General features: G+C 42.0%; 1 protein-coding gene across 1 annotated transcript in view; it reads right to left on the bottom strand.

Annotated features, from left to right (window-relative positions):
• OLA1 (Obg like ATPase 1) overlaps positions 1-17,173 on the bottom strand; it is a 159,210-nt gene that overhangs the window by 6,405 nt on the left and 135,632 nt on the right. Inside the window, 3 exon segments of the mRNA XM_040440290.1 lie at positions 7,708-7,830; positions 10,224-10,320; positions 10,899-11,039. Coding sequence (XP_040296224.1) covers positions 7,708-7,830; positions 10,224-10,320; positions 10,899-11,039 — 361 coding nt within the window.

Here is a 17,173-nt window from a genome sequence, read left to right as displayed (position 1 = left end):
CGGTCCCTCTAAGGCTAAATGCACACGATCAGGATTGCGTGCGGAAAATCCGCACCGTAGGTCATGTACATTTTATTCTATGAGAATTTGAAATTCTCAGTGCACACGATGCGGATTTTAAAACCCGCAGCATGTCAATTTATTTTATTTTTCCTGACCGGATTTTCTTCATTCACTTCGTAAAATCCTGAACGTGTGCATGTACCCTTAAAGTGGCGGATTCAGCCTGCTAAATATCTACTGCTCTCGTCTCCATCCATCCATGGTAGTAAACACATGTTCTTCAGTTAACCTCTACTGTCAAGTTATTAAAAATTCTCTTCTGCAGTATATAGCTGCTACTTCAGTTCTCGCAGTGGTCGTCACTCAACTTTCCCGGGGTCCTGAATAGTCAGTCTGACTAGTTATGAACCAATAAGGGCAAAGGGGATTGATGACTTTAAAACCACACTGCCTGTCACTCAGCTAGGGGTGAATTGGAGTAGTTGCAGAAAATTGAAAATCTGTACCCTCTGTCTGGGGTAATTTTGGCTGCAAGCTCATGAATTTTTTGGAAGCCCTATTCAGAAGTAAATATGCTGTAAATCTGCCATATGTGAATTTATCTTTACGGGTCAGGGAATGTAGCGCAACAGTAGCGCTAGTCGGGGTTTTTGGTGCACAACCCCTTTCAGGCTCCTGGAATGTGCCAATTAAAAAAATAAAATGCTTGGAATTGAAGGCTCAAAACAGGTAGGTGTTTAAGGGGTTAAAGAAAAGCAATATAACTGTCTTTTTTAAAATAGGAAAGTTTTTTTTTTTATTGTCTGTATTTTCCTGGTCTTAGATACGATTCTATGCTAATGTATTACTGTTGCTAGTAATATCTGATATTACCATCATAATTTTTCCAAACAGGTGATCTATGTCAAAACTGTAATTAAACAGCCTTTGTTTCTGCTCCTAACCTGATCATTAGGTGAAATTCCATTTAATTATGTCACATCATGCAAAGCAGACAATTATGTTAATATAAAACACGGCGGTGACGTCACATCCACAGTAAGAACCTTATCCGGGATACACAATCTTCTGGCAGAGCCAATCGACAGTCGCCCTCTAGTGTCCACAAGGAGGATGGTTTTGCAGCGGTCATGTCTTCATAGACTGCATGCCAAGTTCATTTCTAGGCACCATCCAGCTAGGACAGGTCTAGATGGGGGTATGATGTAGATCCCCTGAGACTGTAGATCTCTGCCAGGCTCTGCAGCAGCTAATGAGAAATGCTGGACCTCAGACCTCCTTTAATACATAAAGGAACCAGAAGTGAGAATGAGAAGACAAATCATCCTCGTCTCTCCACTAAAAGGATGAGAAGTATAAGCCATATGATAAAGCAGCAGCGGCGACTGTGCATGTCCGAAGCTCCAGGGCTAAAGTATACAGCCTATATAACAGTGATGGCTAACCTTGGCACTCCAGCTGTGGTAAAACTACAACTCACAAGATGCCCCCCTTGCTTGGCTGCTCTCAGAACTCTGTAGAAATAAATCGAGCATGCTGGGAGTCGTAGTTTCACCACAGCTGGAGTGCCAAGGTTAGCCATCACTGCTATATAACATGCCTGCTCACATCCTATATAGACCCCGCCTGTCCGCTGAGCCACCTATATTGTTCTTAGTCTGCATTTCAATACATTGAGTGTCCCATTGAAGCGGTATACCACGTTATGTTCCCCAGGCTGTGGTCTCCAGTGGCTTATATATACATTTTAGTATCTACATATATCCGTACTCACAGATGGAAATGTATTCAAGGTTCAGAAGATTTAGCGCTATAAAAGGTGTTCTGAATACTCATATGAAGTGTCTCCATCTTTCGATATCTACTGCTCGGACTTATTTATGAACATCCTCGGACATGACAAGTGTTGTATATCTAGCAGGGCCTGTGTGCTGTAAAGTGTCCCAAGAGAGGAGATCTAAACTACTTAAAATGACCCTCCAGGGTCCCCCTCACTAACCCTCATTTCCCACAGTATGTACATAGCAACCACCCGATAATCATCTTTTTCTCGCTGGTGGTTTAGCACTCTGCACTTTTTAGTCATTCTCTTTAATCAGCCCTCCATGCAGTGACTTCCTGGGGAGCCTGTGATAGGCCTCTGTCTATACACAGCAGCCAATCAGAGTAGACAAGGCTGCAGAGTGAGGGAGAGACCAGCAGCCTGAACCAATAATGAGACAGGGGGTGTGTCTCGGACTACATCACACTTCATGTAGGCACAGACCACAGCAGAGGTAAAAAATTAGTCCCTTTAAATGGGTTGTACGAGATTAGGAAAACATAGTTGCTTTCTGTCAATGGCCTGTATCTAGTATTCCAAGTAGACCCCATTCACAGAAATAGGGCTTAGCTGCAAAACAAGACATCTCATAGACAAAGGACAGAGCTGCAATACCAGATACAGCCCACGAGCATGAGCAGAATTTTGTGTATATTAAGTGCTCTGGGAAAATGTCTGCCATATGAGATATATATATATATATATATATATATATATATATATATATATATACACACACACACACTGTATTTTTTGCCTTATAAGACGCACATAGGTTTAAGAGGAGGAAAATAAAAAAAAGTATTTTCATCAGACCTCAGCTCAGACCCCCAAAGTAATCAGACCTCAGCTCAGACCCCCAAAGTAATCAGACCTCAGAACAGACCCCCAATGTTAATAAGTCCCCCATTCAGACCTCAGATTAGACCTCCAGGTTAATGACCCTCAGACTTCAGATCAGACCTCCAGTGAATGACCCCCAATCAGATCTCCATGTGAATGACCTCAGATCAGACCCCCAGTCAGATCTCCATGTGAATGACCCCTATACAAACCTCCATAAATACCCCCATCAGACCTCAGATCAGACCTCCAGGGAATGACCCCCAATCAGACCTCCATGCCTAGATCATATTAAAATTATTATTATTTTTTTAAATGTACCTCTCCTGCTCCGGATGCCACCGCTCCTAACATCCAGCTTTTCTTTCGGCCGCGCGCTGTGAGGTCACAGAGCACCGACGTATTCACGCTGTGCACAGTCACAGCACAGCAAGCAGCCGAGGAAGACAAGGAAGCGGTGAGTACAGAGCTGGGGGAGCGCTGCATTCACCCCTTCCCAGTCCTCCTGTACTAATGAGCGCTTATTAGTATTTGCCCCATAAGACTCACTGACATTTCCCCCCTCCTTGGTGGGGATAGCGTCTTATAGGGAGAAAAATATGGTATATATATATCTAGTAGCAATATAAGCTTGTACTATTCTACAGCTCTTCTAAATTTGGTTCTAGAGAGCTGAGAGCGCGGCAGAGACCTACAAGCCTAGACAGCAACATGGTCAGGCACACACAGTCTTTATCTCATGAAAGGAGGTGAGAGTTAAGCAGCGTCACTCACCTCTGATGCACTTACCAATGTAGAAACAGGGTTCAGAAATCTGTCTGAAATCTGTTCCCTTTATAGGCCCCATGAATATTAAATTGATGGGGAATCACCATTGTAATCTTAGAAAATCTAATATTTGTGACTACTTTTATACAGAAAATATATCTATTTACATCCACATTGATGCTGCTCCTTCGTACAGAGAAACCTCCAATGCATGAGATAATGAAACCTCTGTGTAGGCTACAAATGGCAGTCTTAGTATGAAATCTATCGGCACAGTCCTCTTAATAAATTTGGTGCATTTCCAGGAAGTCTGTGCGCCAGACTCTCAAATCTACATTAGTTATCATTTACGTCATTTTTTGGCGTAAATTATAGTAAATGCAGCAGGCCGTGGGAGGCCATGCCAACTCTAAGCCCCAATCACCAAGCAAAGAGTCGAAAACAATGCCGCAAATATGCCGTGTGCCATAACCTGCAACTAGTGGGGTAAACACTTTGGTAAATACTCCTCAATTTCTTTTTACAGGGTATAAATATTAGAACTGAAACAAAGATCTGCATGTGTATTACATGTTAGGTCTCATGCAAAGGATTGCACATCTGATTTCTACGGGTCCACAAAACAAAAAAAAAAAAAACGGACAGAGCACAGATGTCATCTGTGTGCTGTCTGCTCTGTGGCCATTCTGCAAATCATAGAACATTGCACACCAAACTATGAACCAGGGCGTCAATGAGTATATAGGCAGGAAGAAATAAAATCCATACAACAAACCCACCAAAGAAACATTTCTTCCACAAAGATTGAAAAAAATATATATACTTTATTTAATTCATGTAGTATAAAAACATGTAAATAAAATAGCAGCAGGTGAAACCCCAAGAGAGGGCAAAGACGGAACTGCAGAGTCCGTCCGCCACAGAAAATAATCCAGCAGTAAAACCACTATCACAATATGCCCACAAAAAGCATCACTAATGCCCAGGGCACAATGGGCACATATCTGTTACTGACAGAACTTATACATGGGCAGGATAGGAAAACAATGCAAATCGGTGCCATCTGCAGCACGCCGACTCTGCAGGCCCCTCCTCCCAATGCCGTTTCTCCACACAGGCTTCTTCCGGGGATAAGGAATCAATCAAAACTCCTCATCCTCTTATCGTCACATAATAATATTAAAAGAATTGCACAAGGCTGTTACCAGTTATAATTATTGAGAGCATCTGTGGCATATCACAAGATGGAGATCAGGTCAGACGGTAGTCAGTGCGCGCCGAGCCGAAACGAGGCTCATGTCGCGCGCATCACATGGCGCCAGGTTCAAACACAAAATGGCCTGCTATTTTACTTGCATGTTTTTATAAATACTACATGAATTAAATAAAATCATAGAACGTGTCCAATTCTTCTCTGTTTTGCGGACAAGAAAAGCCATTTCTACAAAGAAGTTGTGGCATGCACCTGGACGGTATCCGTATTTTACTGAGATGAGCTGGTGCATTTATTATTTTGGTAATAAAATGTAAATGACCATAAACGATCTTCATATAAAGCAGTGATGGTGACCCGTTCAGAAAACCCACTTATTTATCACAAAGTGCCAACACGGCAGTTTATACCCCGATTACCACAGTCCAGTATAGTATATCTTCCATGTACTTTATCATTTAGCTATATTAGCCTGCCCACATTCGGTGCACTGCCTGTGCCGTACATAGTGCGCCCTGCGCTGATGAATGGCAGGAAAAGTCTAAGGCATATTGGTGCACCGGAGACTTTTTCCACAGTGCGGGTGCCCACAGACAGGGCTCTGAGTGCCGCCTCTGGTACCCGTGCCATAGGTTCGCCATCACTGAGTATATGGAAGATTGTATTGTGCAAAAAAAAAAGAAAAGAAAAAAAGGTTACTCTCTATCATGGCCACATTAAAGAGGACCTGTCACTTCTCCTGACATGTCTGTTTTAGTATCTAATTGCATTCCCCATGTAATATCAATTCTGGAGCATCTATTTTAATGACTCTATGACGGTCCATTCCTTTATTATTCCTGTTAGAAGTTATGAATTGCCAGCAGTTTGCAATGAAGGTTCAAATGGAGGGGGGCGTCCCTGCACAGCCTGACCCTGGGCCACCCCCCCAACTGGTAACACCTTCATTACAAATGGCTAGTAATACATTCATGGCTTCTAACAGGAATAAGAGAGGAAAACACAACATAAGAATAGATGCTCCAGAATTGCTATTACATGGGGAATGCATGTAGTTACTGACACAGACCTGTCGGGGGGGGGGGGGGGGGGGGGGGGTGACGGTAAGTGGTCCCCTAGATCTCCTTTCAGAAAGTGGTGAGATTGTACTACACCAGCAGAGGGAATCTAGCAGCCCTTTAATTCTTCTCACATTGTGTATGCCCTTTGCACTGCTTGCTTAGAAAGCTTTAAAATGTGAGGTCTCATTACACCTGCTCTTTAGCGTTTGGTGATTTACACCCCACCATAGTACAGAAGAGACAGTATACGAGTCCACGTTCACGGTCCACTGTAGAAATACAAATGTCTTGTGACAAATGAGCCATAACAGGTCCTTGAAATATAGATTAATGTTACTTAAAACTATGTGATCATGTCGGGAAGATCGTGGGCACAAGTCAGTCAGATAGGCTTCTAAAACCTGTGTTCACATTAGTGTGAGCCCTAAAAAAGTTTACCATGATGGAAACAGCCCCGCCGCTACCCCCATAAAAGGGTGCTGTTCTGCAGCACTAGAAGTCAAGCAGTAAGGCTAGTTTCACATCCGCGGCATGGATTCCAGCAGAGAATTCGCCGGATCTGGCACTGCTGGATGCAACCGGAAGGTAATGGGGTTTACCAGTGATCCAGCCGCAATCCGGCAAATCTGCAGAGAATGGGCCGGACACAAACCGCTGCATGCCGCAGTTTGTGCCCAGCTGATTCTCTGGCAGCCGGATCGCAGTGCCGCAGATATGAAAGTAGCCTAAGAAGTAGTTTCCACAGTCAAAGGGATGGTTCAACAAAATGAACTTCTCCCCAATCCTCTAGATAGGGAATAAACATCTGATTAGTGGGTGTTTGACCACTGGGACCTCCATCAATCACAGCAGCAGCAGTCCCGTGCACCAGTATGAATAGAAAGGCAGGTGGAGCACTCGACTATCTCCCACAGTCACATAGATTGGAGTGGCAGCGCGCATGCTGGACCTGCAACTCCTTTCACACTGAAGCATGCGAACCTCAGTTCTCGTGATTTCGTGGCACAACCCCTTTAAAACTTTGTGGCTATGACTAATACAAAAAGCTAAAAAGGGGTTGTGCAGTTTCACAAAATAAATATATTCAGTAAAAACCATAATATAAAAAGAGAAGTAAATAACCCCACAAAATTACTTTCCTGTTTATAACCCTGCCGATTTAGCACAGACGCTCCAAAAGTTACCCTGGTCTTTGTTAATAGCGTGCTGCCATTATGACATGTGACCACTAGTGGTTTTTTTTTTATTCATTTTTTCTATTTTTATTGCATTTGCTCCTTTTTTTTTTTTACATTTTAATTCCTTTTAGAAACTGGATAACCTCTTTAATTTCAGGATACATAAACAATTTTACAGCCCCGCATGAATATTCAAAGTACAATGCATTTATTAATGAAGTCTTGAATCATGTCATTACGCCACAGCTTATGACACGTAGAAGCATTGTATATTTACGGTCCTTTTAATTTACACTGAATAAGAGCTCATGCACACGACCGTATGTATTTTGCGGTCCGCAAAAAATACGGATGACGTCCGCGTGCATTCCGTATTTTGCGGAACGGAGCAGCTGGCCCCTAATAGAACAGTCCTATCCTTGCTCGTTATGTGGACAATAATAGAACATGATCTATTTTTTTGCGGAATGGACGAACGGAAACGGAATGCACACAAAGTAACTTCCTCTTTTTTTTTTTTTTTTTGGTGGACCCATTGAAACGGACTGCAAAAAAACGGACACAGAAACAAAATACGTTCGTGTGCATGAGCACTAAACTAAATTGTATTTGCCGTAAAGTAAAATTTTGCCATTGAAGCGAAGATGGAAGCTACGGCCTTGTCAGCCTGTCAACGGTGCGCAAATAGTCAAGGGATGCAGCTCCCGGGATTGAGAGTCAAAATTTTTAGCCTACAAGGTGACAATCAGATGCCTCAATCTCTGCACCGTGTCTTCTCCACGAGAAGATGTCCTCTAACATGTAGCAGTCACAACTCACCTTGACGGCTGATTCAGAGCCTTCTTCTTTGAAATCATCATATTTCATTACCTCCGCCATAATGAAACCCTTCTCGAAATCTGTGTGAATCTTCCCTGCAGCCTGAGGAGCCTTTGTCCCTTTCTGTCAAAAGAAAAAAAAAAGCAGGGGGGAAAAAAATGAATTGTTCGGGAAGATGGATTACAGGAGGGGTGGTTCAGTCAGCTGACCTGGACTTGGCTTCCCTCAAAAGGTTCCTTAAAAGTAATGGAAAACTTACAAGCTATCAATGCAGATTCACTGTAAATACTGAAAAGGAATTCCACTTTCTCCAGGTTTCACCTTATGACGCTAAAACGCCGGAGCTGAAAATGTTGTACATCACCATTGGAATTTTAAAGTCAATGCATCTAACAACAAGCTGCCCATGGAAATTACATAAATTTATGTTCAATTTTGGCACAAAATGTACAAGTAAAATTTTTTTTTATTCTGAATTTGAATTCAGATTACACCACTACTGTAATAATGAATTACAGGGCCAAAACAGTTCCACGTTACCAGGCCTCTTTCCCTTAAAATGGTTTTCATAGGTCACACCTCATATATCAGAATGGCTCATAACGGAATTGGGGACCAACTTTATTGTAACCGCTTTCTATTGATAAAAAAAAAAAGTAAAACGATTGAAAATGGGCACGATTCCGAGCGCTTCATTTCAGTATTAAAAGATATCAATCTTGCATGACACTCCAGGGCGTGCGAGTTCCATGCCCATCGCCACCCACGTTTGAGAAATAACAGTAACTCGAGGCTGCCTAATAACGCGTGTGAAGCTGCTTAGGATCCTGACATGGTAAAGCACAGTTTTTACAATGCAAGATGTATTGGGCTAATATGGCTACTCACTGATGCTTACCTCACTAAATATCTGCGCACGTTAGATACCGGGCGCGTGCAATCATTCTTGTTCTCAAAAACTAGCCCTCATTATTCCTTAGTTGCGTCCCTTTCCAGGAAACAGTGGAATTTGGTTTATCACTAATCTGGTGGAGCTAGTGCTAAGGACTGTGCAAAGGACTTGGAAAATTTGGATATTTTTGGAAAGTGTTTAAAACGTACGTCAGTTTTTTATTACTTTTTTTTGTATATGTATATTTTTTATGGCAATATCCTCTCTTCCAAACATTGACTACATTTCTCAGTAATTACACGTCTTCTGGGGAGAATTGCTTAAAGTTCTGCAAACTTTTTGAAATATTACATCATATATTATATATAATATCATATTATATGTACCGTATATATTTTTTTATTTTTCTTTACTTTTTATTTGCTGTACAACTGTAAATATAAATCATTATATTTCTCTTTCTACTATACAGAAATAGATCATCCAGTAGTGTAAAACATACAATCAGAATTTAGGTCATTTATTACACCGTGTTAATATATACGTATTTTCTTTGTACGGAGAGAACTGTGCCCGTCTAAACGCTAATAATTCTAGAATTTTATGTGGACAGATTGACAACCCTGTTAACCATAGTGTATTTTTAGAGCTACCTTTGACCCCGTCACTGCTAAGAGGCTCTGCATACATTTGTAGGTCCCTGTAACAGCGGAGAGAGAATTAAATCTCTCGAGCGTCTCTCTAGACATAGTATTACTTTGATCGAAATCAAAGGAATGCTGCAGTCTTTGTACGTTCTTGTAATAATTACATATTTTGTAATACATAATTTGTAGCTACGTCCGCTCCAGCGTACGTGGGAATAATGGGAGCCCTCACACAGGGTATTTTCCATTTAAAAGCAAAAACCGTTTCCCTCCTCATTGTCCTGTGGGAGCAAATTAGTCAGCCGCCGCGGGCACAATCAGCGAATATCAATATTTTAAGCCCATATCATCGCGGTTTTTATTAGTGTCAGGATGGAATGTATAGCATTATCAGAACAAAGTCTACCTCTTAAATTATAAACCACTTAAAGGGATGAATTATTACACACTGGCTTTACGTTTTGGATACCAGCTGTGTATCTGTGAGGAGTGTAATGATGTTATATTGCTTTCACAGCTGAGAATGCAACCCAGGGAAGAAGAGGGGGATAGGAGAAAAAGAAAAAAAAAAAAGGGGAGGACGGAAACACCTACAAGCCAAACAAAGTTGGTGAATGCAGAATGAAGAGCGGCATCAGTTTAACTGGAGAAGAAGCTCGGTCACACAGATTAACCAAGTACAATGCTGGCGTTTCTTATCTCTGCCCGCAGGAAGGGGGGGGGGGGGGTAGCCAGATTCTACAGGATGAAGAAATGCAGACTATGTAATAGGCAGAATCAATTGTTACCTGCCTCAATCAATGCCGCTCCACTTTCACCGTTCAGCAGCTCTCGAATAATTAACGTTATCCTGGACGCACAAAAAAAAAAAAAAGGGCTCTCGTGTAATGACTAGCTAACCTCCGCCATGACTGATATCAATCTCAATTCACTAGTGGAGAACTGGAGGGTGCGGACGAATAAAGTACCAGCCTTACCTTTATGGTCCAAGCACGCACTTCATCGGGGCCTGCGGTGAAGAAGTATTCGAGCTGTAGAGCTGCGTATCCAGTTTTAATAATCTTGGCCAAGACACTGAAAGAAGAAAAGCAAGTGATCAGTTATATAACCCCGAGAGGGACGGGCTGCATCAACTCTACTCAAGAGCTGGATCTCACAAAACCTCAAGGAGAACCACCTAACGTCCAGCCTCACCTTGTCTTTCCGTTTCCCCAAAACATTTTTTATAATAAACCCTCACATGGAGTCTTTTCGTGCAGGATTCTATTTACATTGAAACATCATTCAAGACATAAAAAAAACTGCATTATTTTCTTTTCTTGCATAAGCTTCCTGTTCTACTAACATATGACGAAAAAATTTCGGGTTGATTGTCGCCCTCTAAAAGTAAACCCCCCCTTCCCCATCTATCCCCTCCCCCCCCCCCAAACCTATGCTATAATTAAAAACACCGCACTGCGATGACAGATGACAGTTAAAAACTTAATTTAAAATAAATCTTTTCAACTCTGTCTCATGATAAAGAAAAGGAAAAGATTCCCTCTTTATAATGGTAATTACTCTGTCATTTATTATTCTATCAGTGCAAGCAATTAAATTACAGCAAGGAAATAGTTGATAATAAAGTGTAGGGAAAATGAATGCTAATTAACCTTTGTGTCACTTTCTCTTCCAGATACTTCTGCTTCTCCTCATCACTCATGTCTTGCAGCTTCAGTTCCAAGGCCCCACTAAAAGGAATGACCAAGGCCCCTGGGTCATGCTTGTCCACCCACTCCTTAATTTTTATCAACCTGTAGACAAAAGAGGGCACAACATTATCTTGTAGAGCATGCATGACGGTACCACATTCATTATTATCAAGTAGCACATACATATTCATAAGAATCTCGCGGCTTTACGATGCCACCTTCTTGTGTATTGCTTTCCAAGGTCAAGGCATTAGCGGGTCGTGATTGCTTCAGGTGTACTCCATTAATATTTCATTCTTCTCCGCATTTGCTTTGGAGCTTTTTTTTTTTTGAGATGAGTGAAGTATTAATATTGGAAGGTGTTATAAAGGGAAAAAAGTTTTAGACTTAGGGCACTGGTACGTGAGCGGCTTGAGCTGCAGGTCCGGCTAATTGCCAGGCCGCACTTGGACTGCACCCATGTTTCAAGAGGAGCCCAACAAGTAGTGCTAACCGTGGTGTGGTACCCAGGGCTCAAGCTGCACTTGTAATAGCGCCCTAATGAAGCAACAAAAAAAAAAAAGGTAGTAAAACAGCAAAGTGGTTCAATGGTTAGCATTGGGGCCTTGCAGTGCTGGGGTCAAATCTAACCAAGGGTATGCGTTTCCTTCCACACTGTCAAGACTTTTTGATAGGGAATTTATATAGTGAGCCCCACTGGGGACAGTTAATGATATCAATGTCTGTAAAGGGCAGCAGAATATGTTAATGCTATATAAATAAGTAATGCATTAAAAAATTAATAATAATAATAAAAAAGTGACCCTTTTGGGCGGTGGGGTTCTTCTACAATTTGCAACAGATTTTTTCTCCACCATCAGGGAGGTACAGGCTACAAGAATTCACATGGTGGACCATTAGCTGCTAGATCTTGGAGGGTTGGTAGGTCGGAATATACACCCAAACTGGAATTTTCAGTTGCAAGTAAAATTACTTGGGAAAGGAATTGAAGGCCACCACAAGAGTTGTAGGACGCAAATGTGTTGAGGGACAGCAACTTTTGAGTTGGAATCACTCAAACCAGCTTGAACCCTACATACAAAAAGCATATTTAAACCAAGTTTGAAAATAAAAATAATAAAAGAGCACAGAGCAAAGACAATTGCTGGTAATGCTTACAAGAGCAGAAAAAAACGGTCTGATTTTCCTTAACTCTAGGAACAATGCCCCTCTTGTTCACAGGTTGTGCCGGGTAGTAAAGTTCATTGTGATTCAGCGGAATGGTGTTGAGCTGTACTACCCAAAAGAGCCGAACAGTCATGTTGTTTTCTAATCTTGGACAACCCCTCATAAATGCAATAGCAAAGTGTCCATCTTCTAACTTCTAGTAAATTGATCACTGTGTCGTTAGGAATGTAGAACATGGTAATAAAATGCTATGGTATGTTTTAGCATGCACAGAGCCATCGCTTACTTTTGAGTATTAACAATGCCATTTAAAGGGAATTAGAAACCTAAAGGACCAACAGGTCCTGGCAAAACCATCCCAATATACCAAAGGGGATCCAAAAATGAAAGTCTATCCCTTCTACCTCCTCGCTGTCCCCTGTGGAGCTCACAATCCAAATTCCCTATCAGTATGTTTTTGGAGTGGGGGAGGAAACCCACGCAAACACTGGGAAGAACATTAAAACAAATCAATCAATCTTCTCCCTTTTGGAGTCCACACTTTAGCGCAGCAGATTTTGATGAGGTAGATCTTCAAACAACAATCCAGAAAGGAATAAAATCGCGCAGCTCCCCACCAGAGTTCAGAATAGATGGTCATCTGTGGTCCACTTTCACATGTGTACACCTTGCTATTGATGTGAAACTAGAGTTGGGCCGACCCCGAGGTGGGATCGTTTTATACAATGCAATTTTAAAACTTTTTATCTTGTGAATATAATAAATCTTGCCAAGTTCTGGTGGTGTTTCACTATTGCGTATATCTTTTGCCTGTTTTCCCTCATAAGGAGGTTCGAATCCCACCGAGGACAACATCTGCATGGAGTTTGTATGTTCTCCCCGTGTTTGCATGGATTTCCTTCGGGTTCTCCGGTTTCCTCCCACACTCCAAAAACATACTGATAGGGAACTTAGATTGTGAGCTCCACTGGGGAAAGAGAGGGATGATAATGTCTGTAAAGCGATGCAGAATATAGCAGCGTTATATAAGTGAGTAACATAAATAAAGAGGACTGGAGGAGGATTCTGAGGACTGAGGTTGCTCCACGTAATGTGAATGGTGGCGATTAACTGCATGCCAAGAAGATCATTGGCAAGATATACCTATGTGCAAGCGGTACATATTTGAACATCTATTCTGAACTTCACCTTCTGGCTTACTAAATGGGGAGAACATACAAACTCCATGCAGATGTTGCCTTTATTAAGATTTGAACCCAGGACCTCAGCGCTGCAAGGCACCAGTGCTGACCACTGAGCCACCGTGCTGCCATTTGAAAACAGAGCATGGACACTAAAATGAGTAAGACGGCAATTCCTAAAAATTAATAAATACCTGATAAAGTGCAGGTGCTCCTAACAACACTAACAAAACACGTCTACCTACCGAATGCCACAATCAATACTGCAGCCGAACACGTGTTTCACACCAGCCTCATCAGGGGCACTTTATAAATATATATATCAGTTATTTATAATTTTTTTACATACCTCATATAAAACTGTGATGTCATCCATTTAAAGGGGGCGTATATAAGCAGTTTTGGCCACTCAAAACTGCTGACAGCACTAGATAAGTGATGGGGAAACTGGTAGAAAACATGGCAATGTTCAGGGTCATATCTAGCTGTATTAGCATAAAAAAGTATTCATCTGTCTCCCATCGCCATGCTGAGATATCTGCTAGGTGGTCCCATACTGTCAAGTGTCCTGGGCTCTTCACAGTAAATGCTCCCAACCTTTCTCCACTGTTCGCATGACTGCTCTAGCGTCCATCAGAGGTGAGGGGTTGAGGAGCAGTTACTGCAGAGATTCCAGGACACTTCACAGTAAGGGCTCATGCACATGAACGTGTGACGGCCGGGCCCATATCTTGGCCCGGAAACAGCGAGATCGCAATGTACGGGCCCCGGATGTTTGTGCACGCATCACGGATGCGGAACCATTTACTTGAATGGGTCTGCAATACGGAAGGTGCAGTGCGGAACGGAGGCACGGAACCCCATGTATGGACTACTTCCGTGGGGTTCATCTCCGTGCCTCAGCACCCCCAAAAGAAATCACAGACCAATTCAGGCTGAACGTTTCTGAATCAGTCTGCAGAAACCGCACGAATGTTGCCCGTGCATTGGGGACCGCAAATTGTGTCCGTGTGCATAAGCCCTAAGTGACCACCCGACACATTGCAGATTAAAACTTCTCTCACTTGTGTAAATAGTATGACCATCAACATAGCTATGCTTTAACTGGTTTACACATCACCAATCGAGCGCTGTCAAAACTGCTGACAGCCTCCCTTTAACGACAGGGATTTTACCACTGATGAACTGATAATGGCCTCTGTCTAAAGGTAGAAAACTAACAAATCAAGTAAATATCAAAACCACCCAACAGTAACACTACACTTGGGCTGAAACGATTACTCGATTGAATCGAATAATTTGACACAAAAAAGAGGAGACCTGTGCTCAGGCTAAGAGCCATGGTGTCTGGACCTATGCGCTCTGCTTGCAAGTCACAGGCTGCTAAGCTGGTCTTCTGGAGATGGCAAGCAATATGGCGACCTGTGTGTATGACAAGTACAGCCTTGCATGTGGTACTCTTGACGCATTTTCCATGCTAACTAAAATTCCTCACTGGCATAGATAGCGCTGTCCTTAGTGCCCTATTGTTTCTGGTCAGTAGCTGTAGAGGTGCTAGATGTGCGCTACCTGAGGGCAGCAGAATCTAGCGACCCTGCACCTCAATCTGAATCTCGGTTGGCAGCATATAAGGCCAGACAGCCACCAGTAAGTGTGTGTCCATGACAGGTCCCATGCTGACCTCCCCTCCTCTCACAGGATCGCACAGTATTAGGGTACATTCACACCACCGGATTTATGGGTCCACTAATTGCGGAACAGGTGCGGACCCATTCATTTTATTGGGGCCACAAAAGATAGTGTGTGCGGTCCACATCCATAGTTCCATTACACGGCCCCGCCAAAAATATAGAGAATGTCCTATTCTTGTTCGCATTTTTATCATAGGGCTGATCGTGTGCATTCCGCAAAATGCAGAACGGACACGGCCGGTATCCCTGTTTACCAGTATACTGAAGGCACTGGGGAATAGTGGAGCTGATGGCACTGGGGGAAACTGATGCACTTGGGCTGATCGCACAGGGGGGAACAAAGGGTGTTGGGGACTGATGGCAGGGGGTCTGATGAGTTTTTATAAAGGAAAACAGTCAAATCATTTTTTCTTATTAGATTACTTGATTAATCGTAAAAAAAAAAAATAATCGATAGAATACTCGATTTGTAAAATAATCGTTTACTGCAGCCCTACACTACACCACCTCATACTTTCCACCAGCACATCCACTACAAGCCGTCTACAGATTTTGCCGACTCTTGCCGATACATACATATTTAATCTCACGCATATATAAAAGAAACAATGGAACGTAGAAATTACAGAAGCAGCACCATTAAACATCTCATTTTGAACAATGCAATAACTGGGATTTGATCTCGAGCAAAGCTTTTGCAGTGACTGGAGGTTAATGAAATAATATATAACTTGGGCTTAGCAAAAGCTCAGATTTCTGCTCAAGAAAACAAGAAATTTGCATACATTATCTCAAATGGAATCGGGCTTTATATATCATTTGTAATGAGAAATGGTTCCAGCGCTGCAGTTATGTCACTGTTTACACAGCACAAATTTACAGTCACAAGAATCCACAAGACGTCACTTGGTAGCAAAAAGTATTTCAGAAGGGAAGACGACAGACCCACGTCATGGAACTGTGTGGACACGGATATTCACTATATGCATGCTGTATTTACACAGTACACGTATGTATTAAAAAAAAATCATGCAACACATTATCTGCGTTAGGACCAACCACTTTATAGGTACTGCTTCTAAAATGTATCACAGACCTGAGAAGTCTACCCTCAGTGGGTCCAAAGATCTGGGAGAAGTACTCAAAATATATCACAGAAAACAAAAAACTTCACCTAAAATGTAACCTTTATTATTACAATAAAAAAAAATCCAAAAAAGATATAACCAAGGAAAACCCCAGAAAAAAACCCTACATAGAACCTATTCCATCTTAATTTAGAGCAGAACTGCCATCCTGACAAGGGTGATCCCACTGTTGTCCCTAGAAAACCCAGTGCACACTGGGGTATCCAGGTAAAGTTGGATCGCCCAATGGGTTTCTCCCCAGGGAGTCTTATCCTGGGGTTCACCAGAGGATCTTACTATAGAGAAACAAATGGGGGATAGTGGGTAAATTGAGACAACCCCAGTCCAAGATAAATATCTTAAAGACTAGATGGAGCAAGACCCATGCGTGTATGGTATATACAAACAACAAACTAGGGCAATATGGAGACCCTTAGAGAAGTATATCAGGTTGCGTGTTTGATGTGCACATATATAGAGGAATAATAGATGTTAGATATACAGTGGATATAAAAAGTCTACACACCCCTGTTAAAATGTCAGTTTTTTGTGATGTAAAAAAATGAGACAAAGATAAATCATTTCAGAACTTTTTCCACCTTTAATGTGACCTATAAACTGTACCAGTCAATTGAAAAACAAACTGAAATGTTTTAGGTAGAGGGAAGAAAAAATATAAAAATAATATGGTTCATAAGTGTGCACACCCTTAAACTAATACTTTGTTGAAGCACCTTTTGATTTTTATTTTATTGAAGCACCTTATTGATTTGGATGTATGCTTTGGGTCGTTGTCATGCTGAAAGATGAAGTTCCTCTTCATGTTCAGCTTTCTAGCAGAAGCCTGAAGGTTTTGTGCCAATATTAACTGGTATTTGAAGCTGTTCATAATTCCCTCTAGCTTAACTAAGGCCCCAGTTCCAGCTGAAGAAAAACAGCCCCTTGGCATGATGCTGCCACCACCATTCTTCACTGTGGGTATGGTGTTCTTTTGGTGATGTGCAGTGTTGTTTTTGCACCAAACATATCTTTTGGAATTATGGCCAAAAAGTTCCACCTTGGTTTCATCA

This window comes from Bufo bufo, chromosome 7 (assembly GCF_905171765.1).
Source record: "Bufo bufo chromosome 7, aBufBuf1.1, whole genome shotgun sequence".
Classification (NCBI taxonomy): domain Eukaryota; kingdom Metazoa; phylum Chordata; class Amphibia; order Anura; family Bufonidae; genus Bufo; species Bufo bufo.
This window is presented reverse-complemented; position numbering and strand designations above follow the sequence as displayed.